Source organism: Athene cunicularia (genome assembly GCF_003259725.1).
Source record: "Athene cunicularia isolate RWA chromosome 12 unlocalized genomic scaffold, athCun1 chr12_part1, whole genome shotgun sequence".
NCBI classification, from domain to species: domain Eukaryota; kingdom Metazoa; phylum Chordata; class Aves; order Strigiformes; family Strigidae; genus Athene; species Athene cunicularia.
The window spans coordinates 6,840,631-6,858,745 of record NW_020799116.1 but is presented as its reverse complement, the minus strand read 5'-3'; the positions used below and the strand labels follow the sequence as shown (position 1 = coordinate 6,858,745).

Here is an 18,115-nt window from a genome sequence, read left to right as displayed (position 1 = left end):
CTCTCGCTTGTTAAGAGGGATTCCGTGTGAATATTGATTGGGAATAAGTGGTTGGGTGAGTACGTGTTCTGCCTGTCAAACCATTTAATGTTCAATTGCACATCAGGGAGAATAGCAAAGGCAGCTGGAAAGGGAAACAGGAGTGCAGGCGCGTACGAGTGAAAAGACAACTGTTTTAGTGGTCAGATCTGAGCAGAGAAAAGTTGGGGAGAGGGGAAGAATTAAGAGTTGTTGGTGAAAACCTATAAATGGCTCATTGTTTTTAGACTTAAAATATTTTCTCCTGTCCTATCTATATACTGCAGATCATGTGCTGTGTGGAAACAGTTGCTGAACAGGGGGGTGATTAGCATAAACAACCAGGGAAAGGGATTGGACTTTCTGTAACTTTTCAGGTTTGGAAGAACAACACCTTTTGATGTTATTGAAGACTTTTTCCCCTCCAGATTATGTTCCTGAGACAGTTGTCTTTTTCAGAATCATCAGAATGTAGTAGTAAATGGTCTTAAAGAAGCTTGACCTTACTTGCTAAGTAGTGGTAAATGCTTACCACTGATTTTACAATATCTTCTCTGGGGAAGCTTGAACAGATAGTGTTTTACAACAGCCTGACTTAGCACAGTTGCAGTTCTACTTCAGAGCTCAAATTTTCTGTTCCCTGGATCTTTTGACACCACCTGCAGTTTCCTGAAGCCATCCTTCCTACTCAATATGCTTTATTAGTAACAGGGTGACTAGACTTGTTAAGAAGAGCTATTTTCTTTGCTAACTTGACCATTGCTTTTCCACATAGGAGCTATTCCTTCTTGCAGGCTGAACGGTCTCAGCCCAGCAGAGCTCCCAGTGAAGTCTGCCCAGAGGCTATTCCTCCTCTGGCGACCTTGCTGACAAGACAGATAAGCCCTTTCAACAGAGCACAAGTGTGTGTCATGTTGGAACAGACTAACCAGCCAGCCTATCTACATCTCTAAAATGTTAACAGGAGTTTGACTGGCCAGTCAAAAAACTTGTTTCTCCAACTGCTGCCTTCTTCAAGGGGCAAGTCCTTTAGCAAGTTCTGCCTCGAGTTCAATAAAACTCAAGAGTTTGATGGTCTGGAGAGTAGATGCATTCAAGTGTGTTGTCCGTTATTTACCTGCCTTAATGTCAGGATCACAGAGCTCTTGTGTAGCCAAATCCACCTGTTTTCATTGTGCTCCCGTCAAAGGTGGGGAGAAGCATGTGTCATATGTCTTTCAGGCACAAACAGTATGCTTGCAATTAGTTTGGATTAATGTTGCAGCATCGTGGGCAGAGTCATTACATTTGGTTTGCACTTAAATTGCTTCTCTGCTTGTGTATTTTGCCCTCCTCACTCCTGTGGAGAGACAGAAGCAAAACAAAGCCACCCACAAAACACATGCAGCCACTAGGCTGTGGTGGATCTTCTTTACTTTGATCATTTATTACACAAAGAGAAACTAAAATCAGCATCAGGATTTAAGGATAAAAGTGCCTGCGTGCCCTGTGATCCTGGACTCTACTGGCTTTCAGATGAAAATGCTGCCCTTGATTAGAAGCACAAAACTTGAAAATGAAAAGAGGCTGCAGTCTCTGCTTGGGAGTAGGACAGAGTAGCTGCCCCAGCCTCTGCTCTGTGCTGGTTACACAGACATCTGGGCTGGATCTGATTCTTAGTGTCTGTTTTTTCCTTGTCACAAACCTGGCTCATCTTTGAGGCCAGTGATAAGTGTGCGTGGGTGACTAGGTGGCAGCCCTGACATGAAGTGGCTCCTTGTGCTGGGGGCTGTGCAAGCGTGGGGCTGTGGGGAGCAGGAACTCACCAGATCAGCAGACTGGTGGGGGTTGAGCTGGGCTTTTTCTTGGCTTCAAGGACTGGCTTATGCATTTAATTTTGTGATAGAAAATTGAGTTTGGCTGGTATGTATCAGCAGCAGAAGAAAGCCCTCAAGGTAAAAGTGCAAGAGGAAAAGCCAATGGCAGAGCAAGAGAGTAGCAGACCAAAGATGTAAGATGTAGAACATGGAAACACTGACCTGACTGTCATCTGCCAGCAACTGAATGACCCCTTTCAAATACTGATGCTGTCCTTCCTTCAAAGAGGCTCTGCTGAGCCCCAGGACCCCATTTAGACAGCTGCTGCAGAGCCATGTGGTTTCCTGCATTCTTGTATGAGAACTGCCATTTACCTTATATGACTTGTCCTTCTATTCGCATGGGACAATTCTCCCCCTTAGAGTTCAGAACTCAGCAGGACCTCTTTTCTCCTTTGCAGCCTTTCTCAGTGCTTCCTCCGGACTGAGGCCAGGGAATGTGAGAAGATGAAGAGTGACAAGAGCAGTGGACTGTTATCTGGAGGGGGAGAGGGTGAAAGTCTAGCACAGCTAAGAGTGTTCACACACCGGCTGTTTTAAAACCAGCATTGATTATTTTCAATGACTTAGAGATCCTCTCCCTCCCCTGTGCCAGAGAACTGGCCAAACTGCATTACAAGTTGGGTAGCCCATGCTGAAGGTCCCTGGCCCCAACCCTAGCAGGTGCATCATCCCTCTGGGGGGGGGGATGCACTTGATGACTCTGAAGATAATTGCTGAGAAGTTTTCAAGCAGATCTGCACACATGGAGGTGAGGGTTGTACTCTGGTATTGAGTTCATAAAAGTTCAGGAAAGCTCCTTACAGAGAAGCTGTGATGATGAAAGATGCTTTGCACAGCCTTTTTTAATAGATCTGTGCCCTTTGTGAATACATCATTGTGAATACATCACATCAAGCCTCTGCAGAGTACAATCTTCATGGAACATCTGGTGTAACAAGAAGAGAGCAGAAACTCTGGTCCTCTTGGAACCACCCTATTGCTGATGGGGGGGACTGAGACTATCTTGTCTTCAGGAATCTTAATTTGCTTTGATGTTATAACAGGTTGTGTAATCTGCTGAAGAGATAAGACAGCCTCTGTTTTAAAGATGACTAATTTCTAATCCTGCCTATCCCACACATTTTGCTCTGTTAATGGAATCGAATGCCAAAGGTTTAGAAAGTTAGATGTTGCAAAAAATATCCAAAATCATATGGTGGCAAGTCAAAGTCTAATGAAAGTAAGTGCAGATCAAAGTGAGGGAGAGAACTTTGAAAATTACATCACTTACCTCAGTGGATCTAACACACAGCATAAAGTCATCTAACAAGTCAGAAAGTTTACATAAATGTTGCTTGTGCAAAAATAACCTAAGAAAATAAGTATCTCACTGGATGTGGTGGGGTTTTTTTTGGTTACATTAGAAGAAAAACTTTCCTTTATGCAGTTTGTACTGAACCCAACAAAGGCCTTAAATGTGTATCAACTCCTGGCCCTTACTGATGTCCAGCTGCTGTGAAAGTCAGCTTCTAAAGAGTATGATGCTTGATGTCCGCTTAACTCTTACCTAAGTGTCTGCCTTATGAAAGAGCTGTGAGAGTGTGCCTAGCAGGAGGATAACATCTGCCCATAATCGGGTACCCAGGGACCAAGGATGCTCTGAGGCCACACTTGGACTGCACCAGGGTCAACAGTTGCAGTCTGTCAGTGAGACAGATGAGTTTGGTCCTGTGGGTGGCCACAGAATAACCCTTAACAGATAGTGAAAACATAGCCCTTGAGTCATGCTGGTCTCACATGAATAGTCCTGTTGACTTCAGTGGAATTATTTGTGTGTGTAGTAGTTTGTGGGAATAAGTAGTTCATAACACAGCCCTGTGCAGTATCTCTGCCTTGACTTGCAGGTGGCTGCTGCTCACAGGTCCAAAGGGAAGAATTAGCAAATCTCATCTCCCAGACTGCTTTCTAACCTTAAATGTTCATGACCTGGAACAGAGATCACTGTGAAAAGTTACATTTTTCTGCCCCCTCCTCCTTCAAAAAAAAACCCAACCCCCAAAACCAACAACTAACCAAACAAGAAAAAAACCCCCCAAATGTTGGTTTTTGAACCCCTTGTCTGTCCCAGCCTTTATCTAGCTGTGGGTAGTTTGCTTCATGCTTGTCCATACTAAACCACCAACACAGAGCAAGAACATAACCTGATGCATGAAAGCCCCCTGAAATATATCTGTTCTGAAGCTGATGTACAGCAGATGGAGAAATGCCTTTAAACTTTCTGCCATACTTTGGTATAGTTGGAATAGCTCTGTCAGCCTGTTCTTGCTTTATGCTTATATATATGATGGTTTTAAATGAAAAACTGTAAAATGGTCATGCATTTTGTTTGAAAAAAAGGACCAAGATGCAGCAAAGGAGTGCTAGGGAGAGGGAAGATCCTGACATACAGCCTCAGGCAGAGCATGTAAACCTTTAAGGAAGAGTTAGGATACCTATACAAATTACACATGGGGGGGTTTTGCTTGTATGTTGGGTGGTTGGTTAGGGTTTTTTGTGTGACTGAGCTGAAAAGGCAGCGGCTGCTTGGTCTGCCACTTCTCCACTCTTGTGCGTGCGGCCGGCACCTGAACAAACAGAGCTGTATCTACGGCAGCCTGGGGCTCTGCCAGGATTCCTCAAGGGAAGGAGTGATTCAGAGCATCTGAGAAAAGTGGGGGCTGCTTCCATGCATCCTTGCTTTCTGCCCAGACAATAACCCGTGCAACCTTACTCTGAAAGGACAGTGGGGCTGTTCCCATAAGTGAATACAGCACGTTGTATTGGATAAAAATGTACACTGCTGTAATGGTATGAAATCTTGAGCCTCATGGATTATCCTGGCAAGGCTGCCATGACAGTGTAAGGTATCAAATAGTGGGGTTTTTCATGCAATTGGGAAGCATGAAGGTTTATACACTTTAGGCAGGTTATCCTTTCAGGGAAAGTCTCATGTGAAGTGCTAGAGGACTGTGTGCCACAGATTTCCAGCATGTTACCTGCATGTTTACTTCATCTTCTGCTGCAGACAACAGCTTCACTACTCCAAGGCAGATCTTACACAGAATTTTTTTCTAGAATAAAAGTCTTTGGAGGCAAAAAAATAAATTACAACTAAAATATTAAAATTGTGTAAGAAGCTTTGCATTGATAAACTGTATGGACTTTGAGTCACTGGGACCTGGACATCAGCTTTGACATTCTCATGTTTCTTTCTTTCCATACATTAATAAGAATCACTTGGGACAGATCATGAGTTACTGATTGTAATAAGGTGACCAGAACAAACATTTCTGTTGCTGCTGTTTTTAAATACAAACATACCTTACACTTTATTGGTTCCCCTTCATCCTTGTCAGGAAGATTGCTTGGGTATTGTCTTCAACTCAAAATATGGGATTTTTTTTTTTTTTTAAAAAAATTTTGAGTGGGTAGTGATTGGTGGGCTAAAATCAGATGGCAGATCACCTAAGGCAAGAGTTTAGGAACCCAGGTCTTGAATCTCCTCAGTGTTTCTGAGAGGATCAGTATTAAATCTTTGTCTTCTCTGAATTGAGAAGGTAGAGGAAGAAGAGGGCAGGTAATTCCAGGCATTGGTTAGTCACAGTGTACGTGATCCGTCTCCTCTTACGGTGCCTCTGATCTTGCTCTCTTTGCATGGCCTGTCTCTGACACCAAACCTTGCCTGTCCTTCAGTAACAAACCCCATAACACTTTCTGGCTCCAGCATTTAGTTTCTTCAGTACTTTCCCCGTATGGAAGTATTAACCAAACCCTGAACTTTTAAATCTCTTTGTTTCTAGTCTTGTGATCTCCCCCATATGCTAATTTTGAAAATGTGCTGGTATATTAATAGAACCCTACACAAGGTGCGGAGCCTCTCTTTTGAAGCTTGATTTTATTTTTGATGCCTATAACAGGTGTTGGTTTAATAGGTTTGCTGTATTATGGTTCTTTTTTTTTTTTTTTTTTTTTTTTTTTTTTGCCTAGCCAGCTCTGTAAGCTGACACTACATGAAGGCCAAGCATGTGACTTCTCCCTGCCTTGAGCCTCACTTCACACTAAACATTTGCACTGCAGACTCCCAGCAGCCAAGGCAGCCTTAATTCAGGCTTTGTCTAAACCAGGAGGTTTTGTACTGATTGTATTTAAATCAGACCAACTAAAGCCCCTCGTACATTCCCATCTGAGGGTCTGCTTGCTTTGATTTTCCGCTGTCAGCTTTCTAATGGGCAGCTGCTGAGGGGAAGTGAATGTGGCTCAAACAACAAAGGAGTGTGTTTGCGCTGCTCTCTGCATCGATTTCACACAAGGAGTTTGAAGCCATGGTCTAAATTAAACTGATTAGTGTTCTCCAAAGGACAGGCTTGCTGCGAAGAAGGTGGTGAATTCTTCTCCTATTAGGTCTAATGGAAAATGTTTCGCAGCCTGTTTATCAAATAAATATTCACAAAGATGCTTCGAACTAGGAAACCCACTGGGATTAAAGTGTAACTTTACCTCTAAAATACAAGCTGAGATTCCTGGAAATGCTGCAAGCTTTTGACTTTGTGCCACCTGTTGTTTTCCTGCCACCCCCTTCGGCTCCCTCCCGACTTAGAGCAAACCCAAACACGCTTTGGCTTCCCTGGAACATTTTGCTTGTTTTTCTGTCTCGCAGCAGCCTGGAGGAGCACAGAGCACGCATTCGTTTCCTGACGTGGTCCTCACAGCCTTGGTTCAGTAAAGAGCTGGCCGAGGTTAATCCAGATCTCCTGGAATCCTGAGGGGTCTGGTCGAGAGCGGTGCAAGGGCTGTTAGCGGCTGCACCACTTCGGGGTGCGGGCAGGTTCAGCAGCGATGGCTGGAGGGAGGGTAGCTTCCCTTCTCCTCTCTCTGCAGCTGTAGCTGGTGCTGACCCGAGGGCAAAGCAGTTCCTGAACAAGTGCCATATCTCTGCAATTTAGTGTGAAAGTAATCCATTGCTGAGTTACCTTAGTCTGGCACTAAGATGTTACAGTTCAAGATCTGCATTAGCTGCAAATGAGGTGTCTCTGGGAATGACTTTGGGTACAAACTGGGGAGTTCAACTGTTTTTGCCTGATCCTCCCATATTCATGAGCAAACCACAATGGAATTGGATGGGCTTCTTAGTTCCTATGATTTCTTCTGCACTTGAGCTGCTTTCACATCAGATTCTTCATTCTCAGTGAGGACAGAGCTGCATCATCCTAGTCTGGTAGTATGTTCCCATACACATCGGTAACCCAGAGGTAGAGAGGGGTTAAGAAACTTGCCCAAGGCAGATGAGTCAGTGCCAGAGCTGGGAATAGAAACTAAGAGACTTGGCTCCTGCTCCAGGCTCTGATTGCACAATCTCACATTGAAGCCCTGTCATTGTACACTTCTGAGGTGACACTGGCTGAAGTGAAGCAGGGAAAGCTGTTTCCAGGCTGTGATACCTAAGGAGTGGGGAGAGGAAAAGACACCTGGAGGCAAATTGGTTGTGGAAGCATCGATAATTTGTTGCAGTTGGTACTAAAATTTGATCTGTCACCTTTGAAGCCAACAAAGTGTAAACTAAGGAGCGAGTTGGGAAATTTCCAGTCTTTTTCCAGTCACTACTAAAGGGGAGAGGCAAAGTCATAACGTCACTGGTCTTTTTTTCAGTAAAACACCCTTGCAACGAGATTGGGAACAAAAGCAGGCGAGCTGAAAGGATCCAAGTAATAACAGGAAGGGTTAAATCCCATTTCAGCTCTTACTGAAAGAATGAAAAATAAAATATAAAGGGTTTGGATGATGTTGTGTTCATATCGCATACTGTGTATAGGAAAAGTCAGCCGGGCTGCTTTTGTTTGAAGTGCAGCCCTTTGAGAGGGTGCTGTGCTTTGCAGCGAACTGTCTGACATTCCCCAGCTGGGACTGGCCAGGGATGGTGTTTGGAGCTGAGAGTTACATTTGGAGTCAGACCATGTTTGAAGGAGACAGAGAGAGGGAGAGGAAGGAGCCTGTTGGGTTTTTTGTTTTTTTTTTTCCTATGTGAAATAATGCATCCATCTAATCTGCCAGTTGTAGCACATGAAAAGCAAGAGGCAAATGGACAGAAGTCACCTGGACGCTGTGAATGTGGCTCAAACAAAAGAGTTCTTTACTTGTCCTTTTCTTCCCTTCTTAAAGCCTGTCTTCTGGGTCAGTCTGGGAGATCTGGCACGCATATTGGATATACATTGAGCAACTAAAGCACAGAAATATTAATACTCTAAAAAAACAACATTGGCTTCTGAAGAACACTTCATGTCCAGACTCACTCTGTGCTCTCAGTCCCTTGCAGACTTAGCTGCCCTGCACAGGGATTGTCAGGTAATTTATAGATTCTCCACATTCATTTGTACAAGCCTTCATTTCCTGTTAATTTACGGCCAGATTCATCTCAGCCATCACAACCTAGATGAGATCAGAGTTGAACTCACAGCCCCTGCTTCAGGAGAGCTCCAGAAAACATGCTTGGGCTTTGCTTTCACTTAAGTCTGTAATGAGGTACTTTCCTGAATCAGGGTCACACGCTCGTTTAATGGACTCTCTTCTTTTGAGGAGGAAAAAAAAAAGATTGACATTTTTGAACTTGCTGATTCTACTAATTGAGTTCACTGCAGAAGAAACTAGTCCTTGGGGAAAAGAAATCCTTCTCACCCATGTTTTCAACTTACGGAGGTCACAAAAATTCTGGGTATAGTGAATTTTCCTGTAGTTTAGTCTCACTATTGCATAAATTTACAGGACCTCTGTTCCACTGTGTGTGGATGTCAAAATTCAGTCTTTATTCCTAGCTGTAAATGAATATTGGTCATTTGGATAGTAGCCATATCACTGCCTTTTATACAGTTTGTGGTTATAGAGACCTGTGTGCTTGTAACCCATGGAATAGCCAGTTCAGGAGACATAAGTTACGACTTTTCTTTGTTTTTCTTGATACCTTTTTGCATTGTATTAGCACACTGCCGTAGTGGCGTAAAATTTGTCCTTAATGTTTTGTGAGCCAGCACTGAATTAATTAAGTAGCATTTAAACCCTTTAGTCAGAGCAGCATTTCTGCAAATGTTTCCCCAGTATAAGCGAGGGTCACATGCTGGCTGTTTAAAAGGGTGAGTTTCCAAAAGCAAATTGTTCTGGGAATGCAGTTTTTACCCTCTTCCTGTTACAGACACCAGCAAATGTGGTGGTGAAACAATCTGGTTTTAATAATAGGGAGGGTAAAGGAGCAGATCACAGTGCAGGGAGTGGGTCCCTTGCCATGTGCTATTGGTATTTTCTTTTGGAGGGAGGGGTTTTCTTTGAAAGGGGCTTGTCTGAACCCCTGGAAGAGCCTGAAACGGGGGTGAGGCTGGAGAAGACTGGCTCCTAGACACCCATCGGCTTCACTGCCTGGAAGGCTGTGGTCAGGTTTTTTTTTGTTTCAAAGAGCTGATGCTTTGTCAGGAGAGCTGGGACGGCCTCGTTGGCGTTCAAGATGCTTTCACTGGCTGCTGTCTCTTCGTTACTCAGTGGGTAGCCAGCCGAATTAAGGCACAGTACTTGTCTGAACCCTCTACTATCTCTTATTATTCAGCAAGTTCTCAAGTGTCTGGTGAGCGTCTCTGTTTGGAGTGCCTCACTCATAGCCTTGCCAGTAATATCAGTGACTGGTCTAAATTCACATCAGGCATGTGCTCTACTTGTGACTAATGCACAATGTGTTTTTTTTTTTTAATTGATTACTGTTCTCTCTACTGATTCAGGCCAGAAAGGAGTCAGAGGAAGAGACTCAGGGAATTTTTAGTTAGACCTCGTTGAGTACAGATGAGGTCTGGAGGTATTTAACTGTTTGATGGCTGTGGAAACCCTGAGGACAGCATGTAGTACCTTCTCTGATGAAAATCGTTAGATTGAATCCTTCAGGCTGGTGCTGGTAAGGCAGCAAACACAGGTGGTCGTTACAGGGTCTCATCCTGCAGGCAATGCTTGGGCAGAGCACTGGCACTGCAGAGTTGTCCTGATTGCACAGTGGAACAAAGGTAGCAAAAGACGAGGAAACATTTACAAAAATATTGTAAGCTGTTTTAACAGTATTTCTTTGCGTTACAAGAGTAATCCAAAGCTGGGAGTTTTCAGAAGAATCCTTAAGGATTAAGGAAACAGTGTTTTGTAAATTTTGCTAAGATAATACTTAGTTATCTGTCTGCTGTTCTGAAAATCCAGTCTTCTGTGTAAAATTGGCAGGTTGCTTAAACTGTTGATCAGCACTCCTCGCCTGTAGGTAAAATCTAGACCTGCAGTCCTTGAATGTAATAAATGCATTCTGGAAGTGAAGGCTTGTAGGAGACCAAGCCCAGATTACTGGAAGAAAAACTGATTAATGGAGTCAATGATTCTGCAGAAGGGAAAAGTCTTGTACCATACCAGAAGGGGTGCCTGGAAGCTTACAAATATCTGTGAGTTAGTCTATCTAGCCGTAGGAACAGCATGGGGATTAGGGAAGGTCTCTCTGGTGTGGATTTCTCCTTGGACAGCTGTTGAAGAAGCACCGAAGTCTGAGTGTATGAACTCACGGGCCAGCCCGTGGGCCTGCTGCGGCCTCGGATATTCTTTCTGTTTTTCTAAGAGAACTAAATTGTCTCCATTTCTCCTCCTGACTGTTTTCAGGCATCACAACAGGATCCGCAGCATTGAAGCAAGTCAACTGAAGCCCTACGTTACCCTGGAAACGTTGGACCTGAGTTTCAATGACATCACGGAAATCCGAAACGGCTGCTTTCCACAGGGACTTCACATAAAGGAGCTGTGAGTTTTTCTTGTTGGGAACAGCTTTTGTTGAGTTACCACAGCAGAGAAAAGGGCCTCAAACCTTCTTGAAAAAAAGGAGGGGGAATGGACGTAAAGTATGCAAAGAACTAGAAGGCAAGCACAGTGTCCCTACTGTCAGGTTATTTTTTGAACTCTGGCTTTCTGCTTTCTGATGTATCTGTAATGAATACAGATTATTATTAATTGTGTTGCATGGGAATGTTGCAACAGGGAAAAGGTATCCTGCATCCTTCAGGTGTGGGTGTCTTTATAGCTGGAAACCTAGAAGCCAGAACAACTGTCTGCACAGCAGACCTTTGTCTCTTGCCCAGTAGGAAGTGTATGTGCTGTTTCCCAGATCAGCCCCTGTGCATCTGGAAGAGGGGAGGTGGAATGACTCTTTCATCATGAAAGTGGTACTGAATGTTAAGAACAGAAATTTCTCATTGGTTATTCAAAGAAAACCAGGGGTTAAGCAGAGTAGCACCCTGCCAGTAGAGAAGTTTGCCTATGCAGAGAAACATAAAATAATCTGTGTTTTAGTTACCTTGAGGTGCAGACAGATAATCTACTTGCATTGAAGTTTGCACTTTAGTTTCTGCCCCTGGTTGTAAAACGGTATAAGACAGTGGTGTTGTGACTGATTTTTGCCTGTTGTCCTGTAAAAACAGCCTCTGTGGTTAAGACTTAGGGTACAAGAATATGGAAGATCCCTGGGACAGATGCTGAGGGGAAAAATGGGGAATGAATAGAGTCAGCCTGCATTGGAATATTCTCCAGTTCCTAGCTTCCACTCCCAGTTGCCTTGCTGAGGTAGGGTGGTTTCAAGGAACTCTTGGGAAGTGCGCAGCACTTCTCCACCATCGTCACCTGTCTCTGGGAAAGGCACTGTGCTTTTTGTGCAGCCAGAAATCCAACTGATTTGAAGCCACCTCTGTAATTTCACCAGCCTGTCTGGAGACCAACCAAATGCTGATAAAAGGAGATTTCTGACAGAGCTGTTCATTTTCTGCTGTGATTTATTCCAGTTACCTGGGGAGCAACAGAATCAACACCCTGGAGCCTGGTGCTTTTGATAGTCTGTCACGGTCCCTGCTAACACTTCGTCTGAGTAAAAACAGGATCACTCAGCTTCCTGTCAAGGCGTTCAGGCTACCCAGGCTAATACAACTGTGAGTAGAAATGTGCATTTTAATTAAGTTCAGCCACACTTTATGGAGACAAAATGTCCCTGAGGATATACACACCAAATGTCACCCTTCCTCGCCTGCTATCTATAAAACTTAAAATACATTATGCAGTATTCCTCTGCCAGCACCTAATAAAACACATTGGGAGAAGGTCCTTTTTTGTCCTGTAACTACTGGCTTTTCAGGACATTCTTCTGACAAGGTGGGAAGGGAGGGATGCTGCAGCAGACATCAGCATCTTGTGCACTTGACAGCATAAGACAAATCCGTTCCCTTGAAAGCTGCTGGTGTCTGTGGTGCATGAGAGGTTTGGGAGATGTTTCTGTTGTGAGTGACAAAGCTCGGCTACCGTGTTAATTTTTCGAGACCACACAGGTATCTTTATGTGGCAATAAAAAAAGCAATGACGGAAGGTTGTTAAACTGTGAGGTGATATTTGGGCAGAGAAAATAGCACTCTAGATGAGTTAACACACACATCGTTCTTGTCCTGCCTGCAGTCTGTGTGGTAGGAGCTGCATGGGGACACATAGACATCTGCAGCTATAAATATGCTTTATGTGTAAAATAGTAACACTAATGGTTTAGCTTTTCCTTTCTGCTGGAGAAATGGGCTCAGCCTGAGGCCTGTTGCAATCTTTCCATCAAATTTGATAGGCAAAAGGTCAACCTCTGTCTGTTAACATAAAGTCCACAAAAGCTGCTGGAAATCACACCTCTAAATGGCAACCTCTTGATTGAGACACAAATCCTTAGGCCAAGATGTGTCCAAGGAATGGATGTGCATCTGTGCTTGCATACATGTAGGATTTATAGCCAGTTTGGGCTTAAAACAGTGTGACACAACAGCATATGCTTCTTAAAAGTCTGTTGCCTCTCAGTTGGAAGTTACTGTCCATTGACTGAGAGCTTGTAATTCACTGTGTTCATCTGCATCATGTGCGAACCTAATAAAAACAAGGGTCAACTCAATCTGTTTAGGAACACAGTTTTCACTGAAAGTTGGAGTAATTGCTACTCTTAAAGACAGTCTCACAGCTGGTTGTTTAACCCTATAATCACGAATGTATTTCAAGTTATACGGACTTGATGTATTCTAGAATTTGTGTACGCTTCTTTTTGTAGCACAGCGTAGTTCACTGGTATCCTAGGAAGTGCAGTAAGGAAAGAGTCTTTAGGACTGCAAACTTTTTAATTGCTTACTTGACTTTAATTACACTCAACTTGAGTGCAAGGTCAACATTGGGTTTTTTAGCCAGTTAAAAAATAAGCGTAAAGTTTCTGTGGTTTCCTGATCTTCTTTAGAACGAGTTCTGATGTTGTAACCTCCACCATCTTCTTCAGCACAAACACCAAATAGGGAACTCAGGTTAGTCTTGTATGTGCAGAAAGGTATCCGTTTTAAAAGCTCTGTTTTCAGCTTTAGTGCATTGTGTCAGTGAAGTTTTCCACTGACTTTATGGAACTGGGGTTTCACCTGGTATGTCTGGGTCTAGTAATCCGCAAGAGTGTTTGATAAGGGTTGTTAAAATGTGCTGTGATGATGTTCATATTGCTGTTCAGAAAAAAGGTATTCCCAAAATGTAGGAGTCCCTCCCCACCCGAGGAGGGCAGGGTGGGGGGAGAAGTTTAATGAGTCAAGTTGGAGATCTTTATACATGCAAAATACTAAGACTGCCTTGTTATTGGAAACAACTTGTTTCATTCTTTATTAGTTTCTTATAATAGGAGAAAATGTGAAATTTGTCAAGGGAACTGAAAGCTTTCCTTTGAAACTTAACCATAAACTTTCCTCTTGGGCTCACAGTTCTTATGGCGCCCACGTGTTTCAGAGCATATTTTTACTGGGCGATTACAAGTCCTATAAAAGCAACGGGTTTTCAGGGAAATAATGCTGATGTTTAACTGTATTGGTTCAAATGGTGTGTCTGCCTGAGAGAGGATGAAGTGTGAAAATTGAATAAAAGGATAAATGGCTTAAAAGAAATGCAGAGAGAGGAGGGATGAAGAGGAATTGTCGCACTGTCTCTGTTGTTCCTCTGTAGTGAAAGTCTGTCCCAGGGTGAGTTTGTTTAAGCCATCACACCCAGACTTCCCTGGCTAGCTCTGGGATTGAAAGTTTCCGGTGCGCTTCTGCTGTCTCCTGGGAACCGTTGACAGAGGAGTTGTTGGCATTGCTGTCCCCATTGTATGCTGCGCAGATAATTTCGTGAGAAAGGATTGGGATTTAATAAACTTGTATGGCCTTGGTGATTTTAGGGAGCTGAACCGGAATCGCATCCGCCTGATTGAAGGCCTGACGTTCCAGGGACTGGACAGCTTGGAAGTCCTGAAACTCCAGCGCAACAACATAAGCAAATTGACTGATGGGGCTTTCTGGGGTCTAGCCAAGATGCAAGTTCTGTAAGTTGGGGAGATGGGCTCTTTTCCCTTAAAACGGCCTAGACTTCACCTGCTATCATGTCCTGCTCTATATTTTAGCAAGGACTCCCATCAGAGACCTGTAGGCACCTGTGTGGGTCCTCATGCTTCTTTCTGTGTCCTGTATGCACAGAGCTCTGCCATGCTATAGCAGCTTCTGTTTAGTTGACCTTCAGTTTACTAAAGCTCATTGCTTAACCACGTGTTCAATAAAAAAAAAGTCATTTTTCAAGCTGTGGCAGTATTCTTCTGGAATTTTGACGATTTGAACATTCAGTAAGATCTCAACTGATCTTTAAATAAAAGCTCATCTGGCTTCTGCAGATTTGTTTTGACTGATACATGGAAACTCTGTGTTGCAGACCTGATGATTCTGCCTCTTGGGATACCTAGAAACCAAGCTGGCCTATCTCAGCGATGTGGTTTTTTCCATACGAGAGAATCAGTTGAATAGTCATTGCAGAGAAATTATTGAAACTTCCAATGTGATTGGCTTTCAAGTATATTTGCAAGGTCACAAGTGATCAAAGCAGCACGCTTCTGGGTGCTGCTGTCACAAATCTGAGACTCTGCAAATACAAACTTGAATGGGGTGCTTTAAGCCCAGTTTACTCTCAGTGGAACGTACTGCTGCACTCACAGCTCATTCTAGACGTTTCCATTGTGTTGTCCTTGAATTTCTATCCTTCACTTGCACAAGAAATGCCCACACATGCATGTATCCACATGGGTATGTAGAAAGATATGTTAGAGTGGCTAAAATCCCAGTCCTTGTTGGAAATTCTTCAACATTTGACCAGTGCTGCTTATCTGTCAATTCCTTCTGATTTTTTTCACAGACACCTGGAGTATAACAGCCTGACAGAAGTAAACAGTGGCTCTCTCTATGGCCTTTCATCTCTGCACCAGCTTCACCTCAGTAACAACTCTATATCTCGCATCAACCCTGATGGCTGGAGCTTCTGTCAGAAGCTGCATGAGCTGTGAGTTGGTTTCATTTGTGGTTTGTTGGGCAGGGTTTGATGCTAAATGTAATATTGGCAGGAAAGGGGAGGAAGGATTTTTCCAGTCACAGGACTTATAGCCTCTACTGTATCAACCTGTACAAATGCAAGACCTGTAGCCCCTTAAAGGATGCCCTTATTATTATTCATGATGTTACAACCTTCGGAGCACCTGGTTAAAATACGTTTGTGCCAGAAACAAAGTCTAGAACCCACTAAAAGTATACAGTGCCAAAAGACCTGGAGAGTTTGTGATCTGCAGCTTGCCAACACCTTTTAGGTACCTAGTTACAAGACATGCATGTCTTGTCACATGACTGCAGCCTGGAGGAAGCTTTGCTTTATCCTCTATATTTACAAAGAACAGTCATGTTTTTAACCAGCAGAGATTTGGCCTCTTAAATGTAGTTCTCCTTGTTTCTCCTGTTTACACTTTAACCTTCCTGTAGGGCTTAGTTGTTGAAAAGAAAATACATTGACTTTGCACTCCTGAGATTTCCAGCTGTGAATACAGTCTCTTTGATAAATGAAAGAAAGCCTTGCTGCTGAGGACAGCCCCACAAGGGTGTCTTTTGGGTCTGTGGCACTGCTTAATGCCTTTTTGAAGAGACACACATGGATGCGTAGAGTATTTACAGAAGTAGCTGTCATCCCCTCGGTGGGACTGTGGAAGGATTCACTTTTTTCTTTGGACAACTTGACACATGTGGTTAGTGGAACTGTAATTCATTCTGCTTGGTGCTCGGAAATCCCTTGTTAAACATTGGTAGGGATTCTCCTATCCATCAAAAAGCAGTAAAGCAGCTTCCTACTTTCAGAATTCTCACTCTGGACTCAGGCTAAAGGTCGGTATCTGCCTACCCAGGTGTGAGTCCCTGGGATTCAGATGTAGATTCAGAGAGTGGTGGACATGACACATGTCATTCCTTTAAATTTAGAAGCTGTAGAATTGACTTGTTAGCCCAGTGACCAGCAGTGATCTTCTGTTGAACCCAAATTATTCATTCAGATGTGGATTATTTCTTTGGGCCACGAGGAAATATTTTATTTTTTGTTTCAGTTAAAAACATATGATTGTTTAATTACCTAATTTTTCAAATTGCTGTGAAACTGCCCATCCCTAAAGGGCTCCTTTGCTTGGCACAGTGTGTAGACAAGCTACATTTCCTTCACGTGCAGATCCTCGGGTGATACTTTACTAGGTTAAGGCAGTGTCAATGGAGAAATCTTTGAGGCAGCAGATCACAATTGGCACCATGCTCTGCCTGTGGTTTGCTTAAATCTAAAGCATCAAAAAAGGGGGGTGTCTGCCTTCCTAAAGCACTCACAGTTGGATCCCTGGAATAGCCCAATTCAGACCACTGCACTGTGTTAGTTGCACAGCTCTGGGACCTGCCTGCTCTCAAGGACCTAATAACTGGTGCCTGTGCTGAAGCTTTATTTCAGCCTGGATTCAGATGGGATGGGTAAGCCCCATCTGCACCTTGCAGAGCTAACATCAGAACTCTTTTAGGGAGAACTGCTTGTCTTTTCTACCTGACACTGTCTTTACAAACCCTGAAGGTTTAGACCGGAGGTTGCGTGCCATGCCAAGTCCTTACTTGTCAGGTATGGATTGGTATCTCTTGCCAACCAGTGGTGCTAACAGCAAGCTGTCCTGGCTTAGAGGCCATCCTCTGCAGAAACCCAGTGCAGGACTCGCTTGGCCTCGTGCAGAATGAGGTAGATTTGGTGGTGTGAGGTGGTAGGAGCCACTGGGCTGTGCTCGGCCTGACAAACAGGATTGGGCTAGAGCGTGAGGCCAGAGACGACATTATCTGAGATTCAGAAAGTGATTATGTGGGTGTTAGCACACATCCCTGCAAAATATTACAAGCTCTTGCAGGTGTTGCCTTTAGGGTAAGGCTGCTGCAGGGAGCCATCAGATACTCCTAACTGAAACTCCCACAGCTAAAGTGTACTTGTAAGAGAAGTCTGCTGTGAAATTGAGGGGTGAGGAAAGGAAGCACTAGATACATCTAGGCTGCCTCTGTGCACTTCTTTGAATGTGTATGTTTCATTCCTTATTAAAAGATCCTTGCTCAGGTCCCCTGTTGCTAAATCTGCTGTGTTTCAGTTATCAGAAAACACTGCTGTGGCTGTACAGGGAATGAATTTTAACATCCTTGACCACAGAGAGGTGTCCAGACCCCTGCTTATCTGTGCTAAGGAAGGAGGTGGTCATCTGAAGGATGAGTTGTCTCTCCTTCAGTTGTTTGGAGAAAACGTGACCCCAAGGCTGTGGACTGTAAAAGCTAAGAAGGAAAGAGAGGTCTTGCCTCATTACGGGCATGAGAAAGGGCTGATTGTATTCACTAGTCAGGTGCTAGGGCATGAACATCATGGAAAAATCCACAGTGGGAGCATAGGATTTCATTAGAGGCAAATGATGACTTTGGGTCTCTCTTTTCATTTTTTTACCTAGAGTTTGGTCAGTAGGAATGAAATGTATTAGATGTACTTGGTCCAGGCCTGGCTGGCAGCAGCAGCCCCAGCTGCACAACAGGTTTCTGGTTAACCCCTTTATGTGTCACTTCTGGCCTGCTGCATTCCCACTTCCTCACCAGGCCAAAAGGGCTGTGTAGACAAACATTTCTACTTGTTCATTCCAGTGATTTCTCATCCGTAGAGAGATGACAAGGTCAGGGAAGCAGCCTGGCTGGTTGCAGCCATTGAGAGAATCATCTAAGTACTGCTGCTGTCCATCCATCTTGAGGTGACGTCAGAATGAACAGAGGGGAACGTGCCTTCACCAGTTGTGGCAGGAA

At 43.8% G+C, this 18,115-nt stretch overlaps 1 protein-coding gene across 1 annotated transcript in view; it reads left to right on the top strand.

Moving 5' to 3' along the window:
* The window catches only part of LRIG1 (leucine rich repeats and immunoglobulin like domains 1), a 62,207-nt gene that overhangs the window by 18,450 nt on the left and 25,642 nt on the right, over positions 1–18,115 (top strand). Inside the window, exons 4-7 of the mRNA XM_026857550.1 lie at positions 10,554–10,691; positions 11,723–11,866; positions 14,143–14,286; positions 15,144–15,287. Coding sequence (XP_026713351.1) covers positions 10,554–10,691; positions 11,723–11,866; positions 14,143–14,286; positions 15,144–15,287 — 570 coding nt within the window. The remainder of the gene's footprint in view (positions 1–10,553; positions 10,692–11,722; positions 11,867–14,142; positions 14,287–15,143; positions 15,288–18,115) is intronic.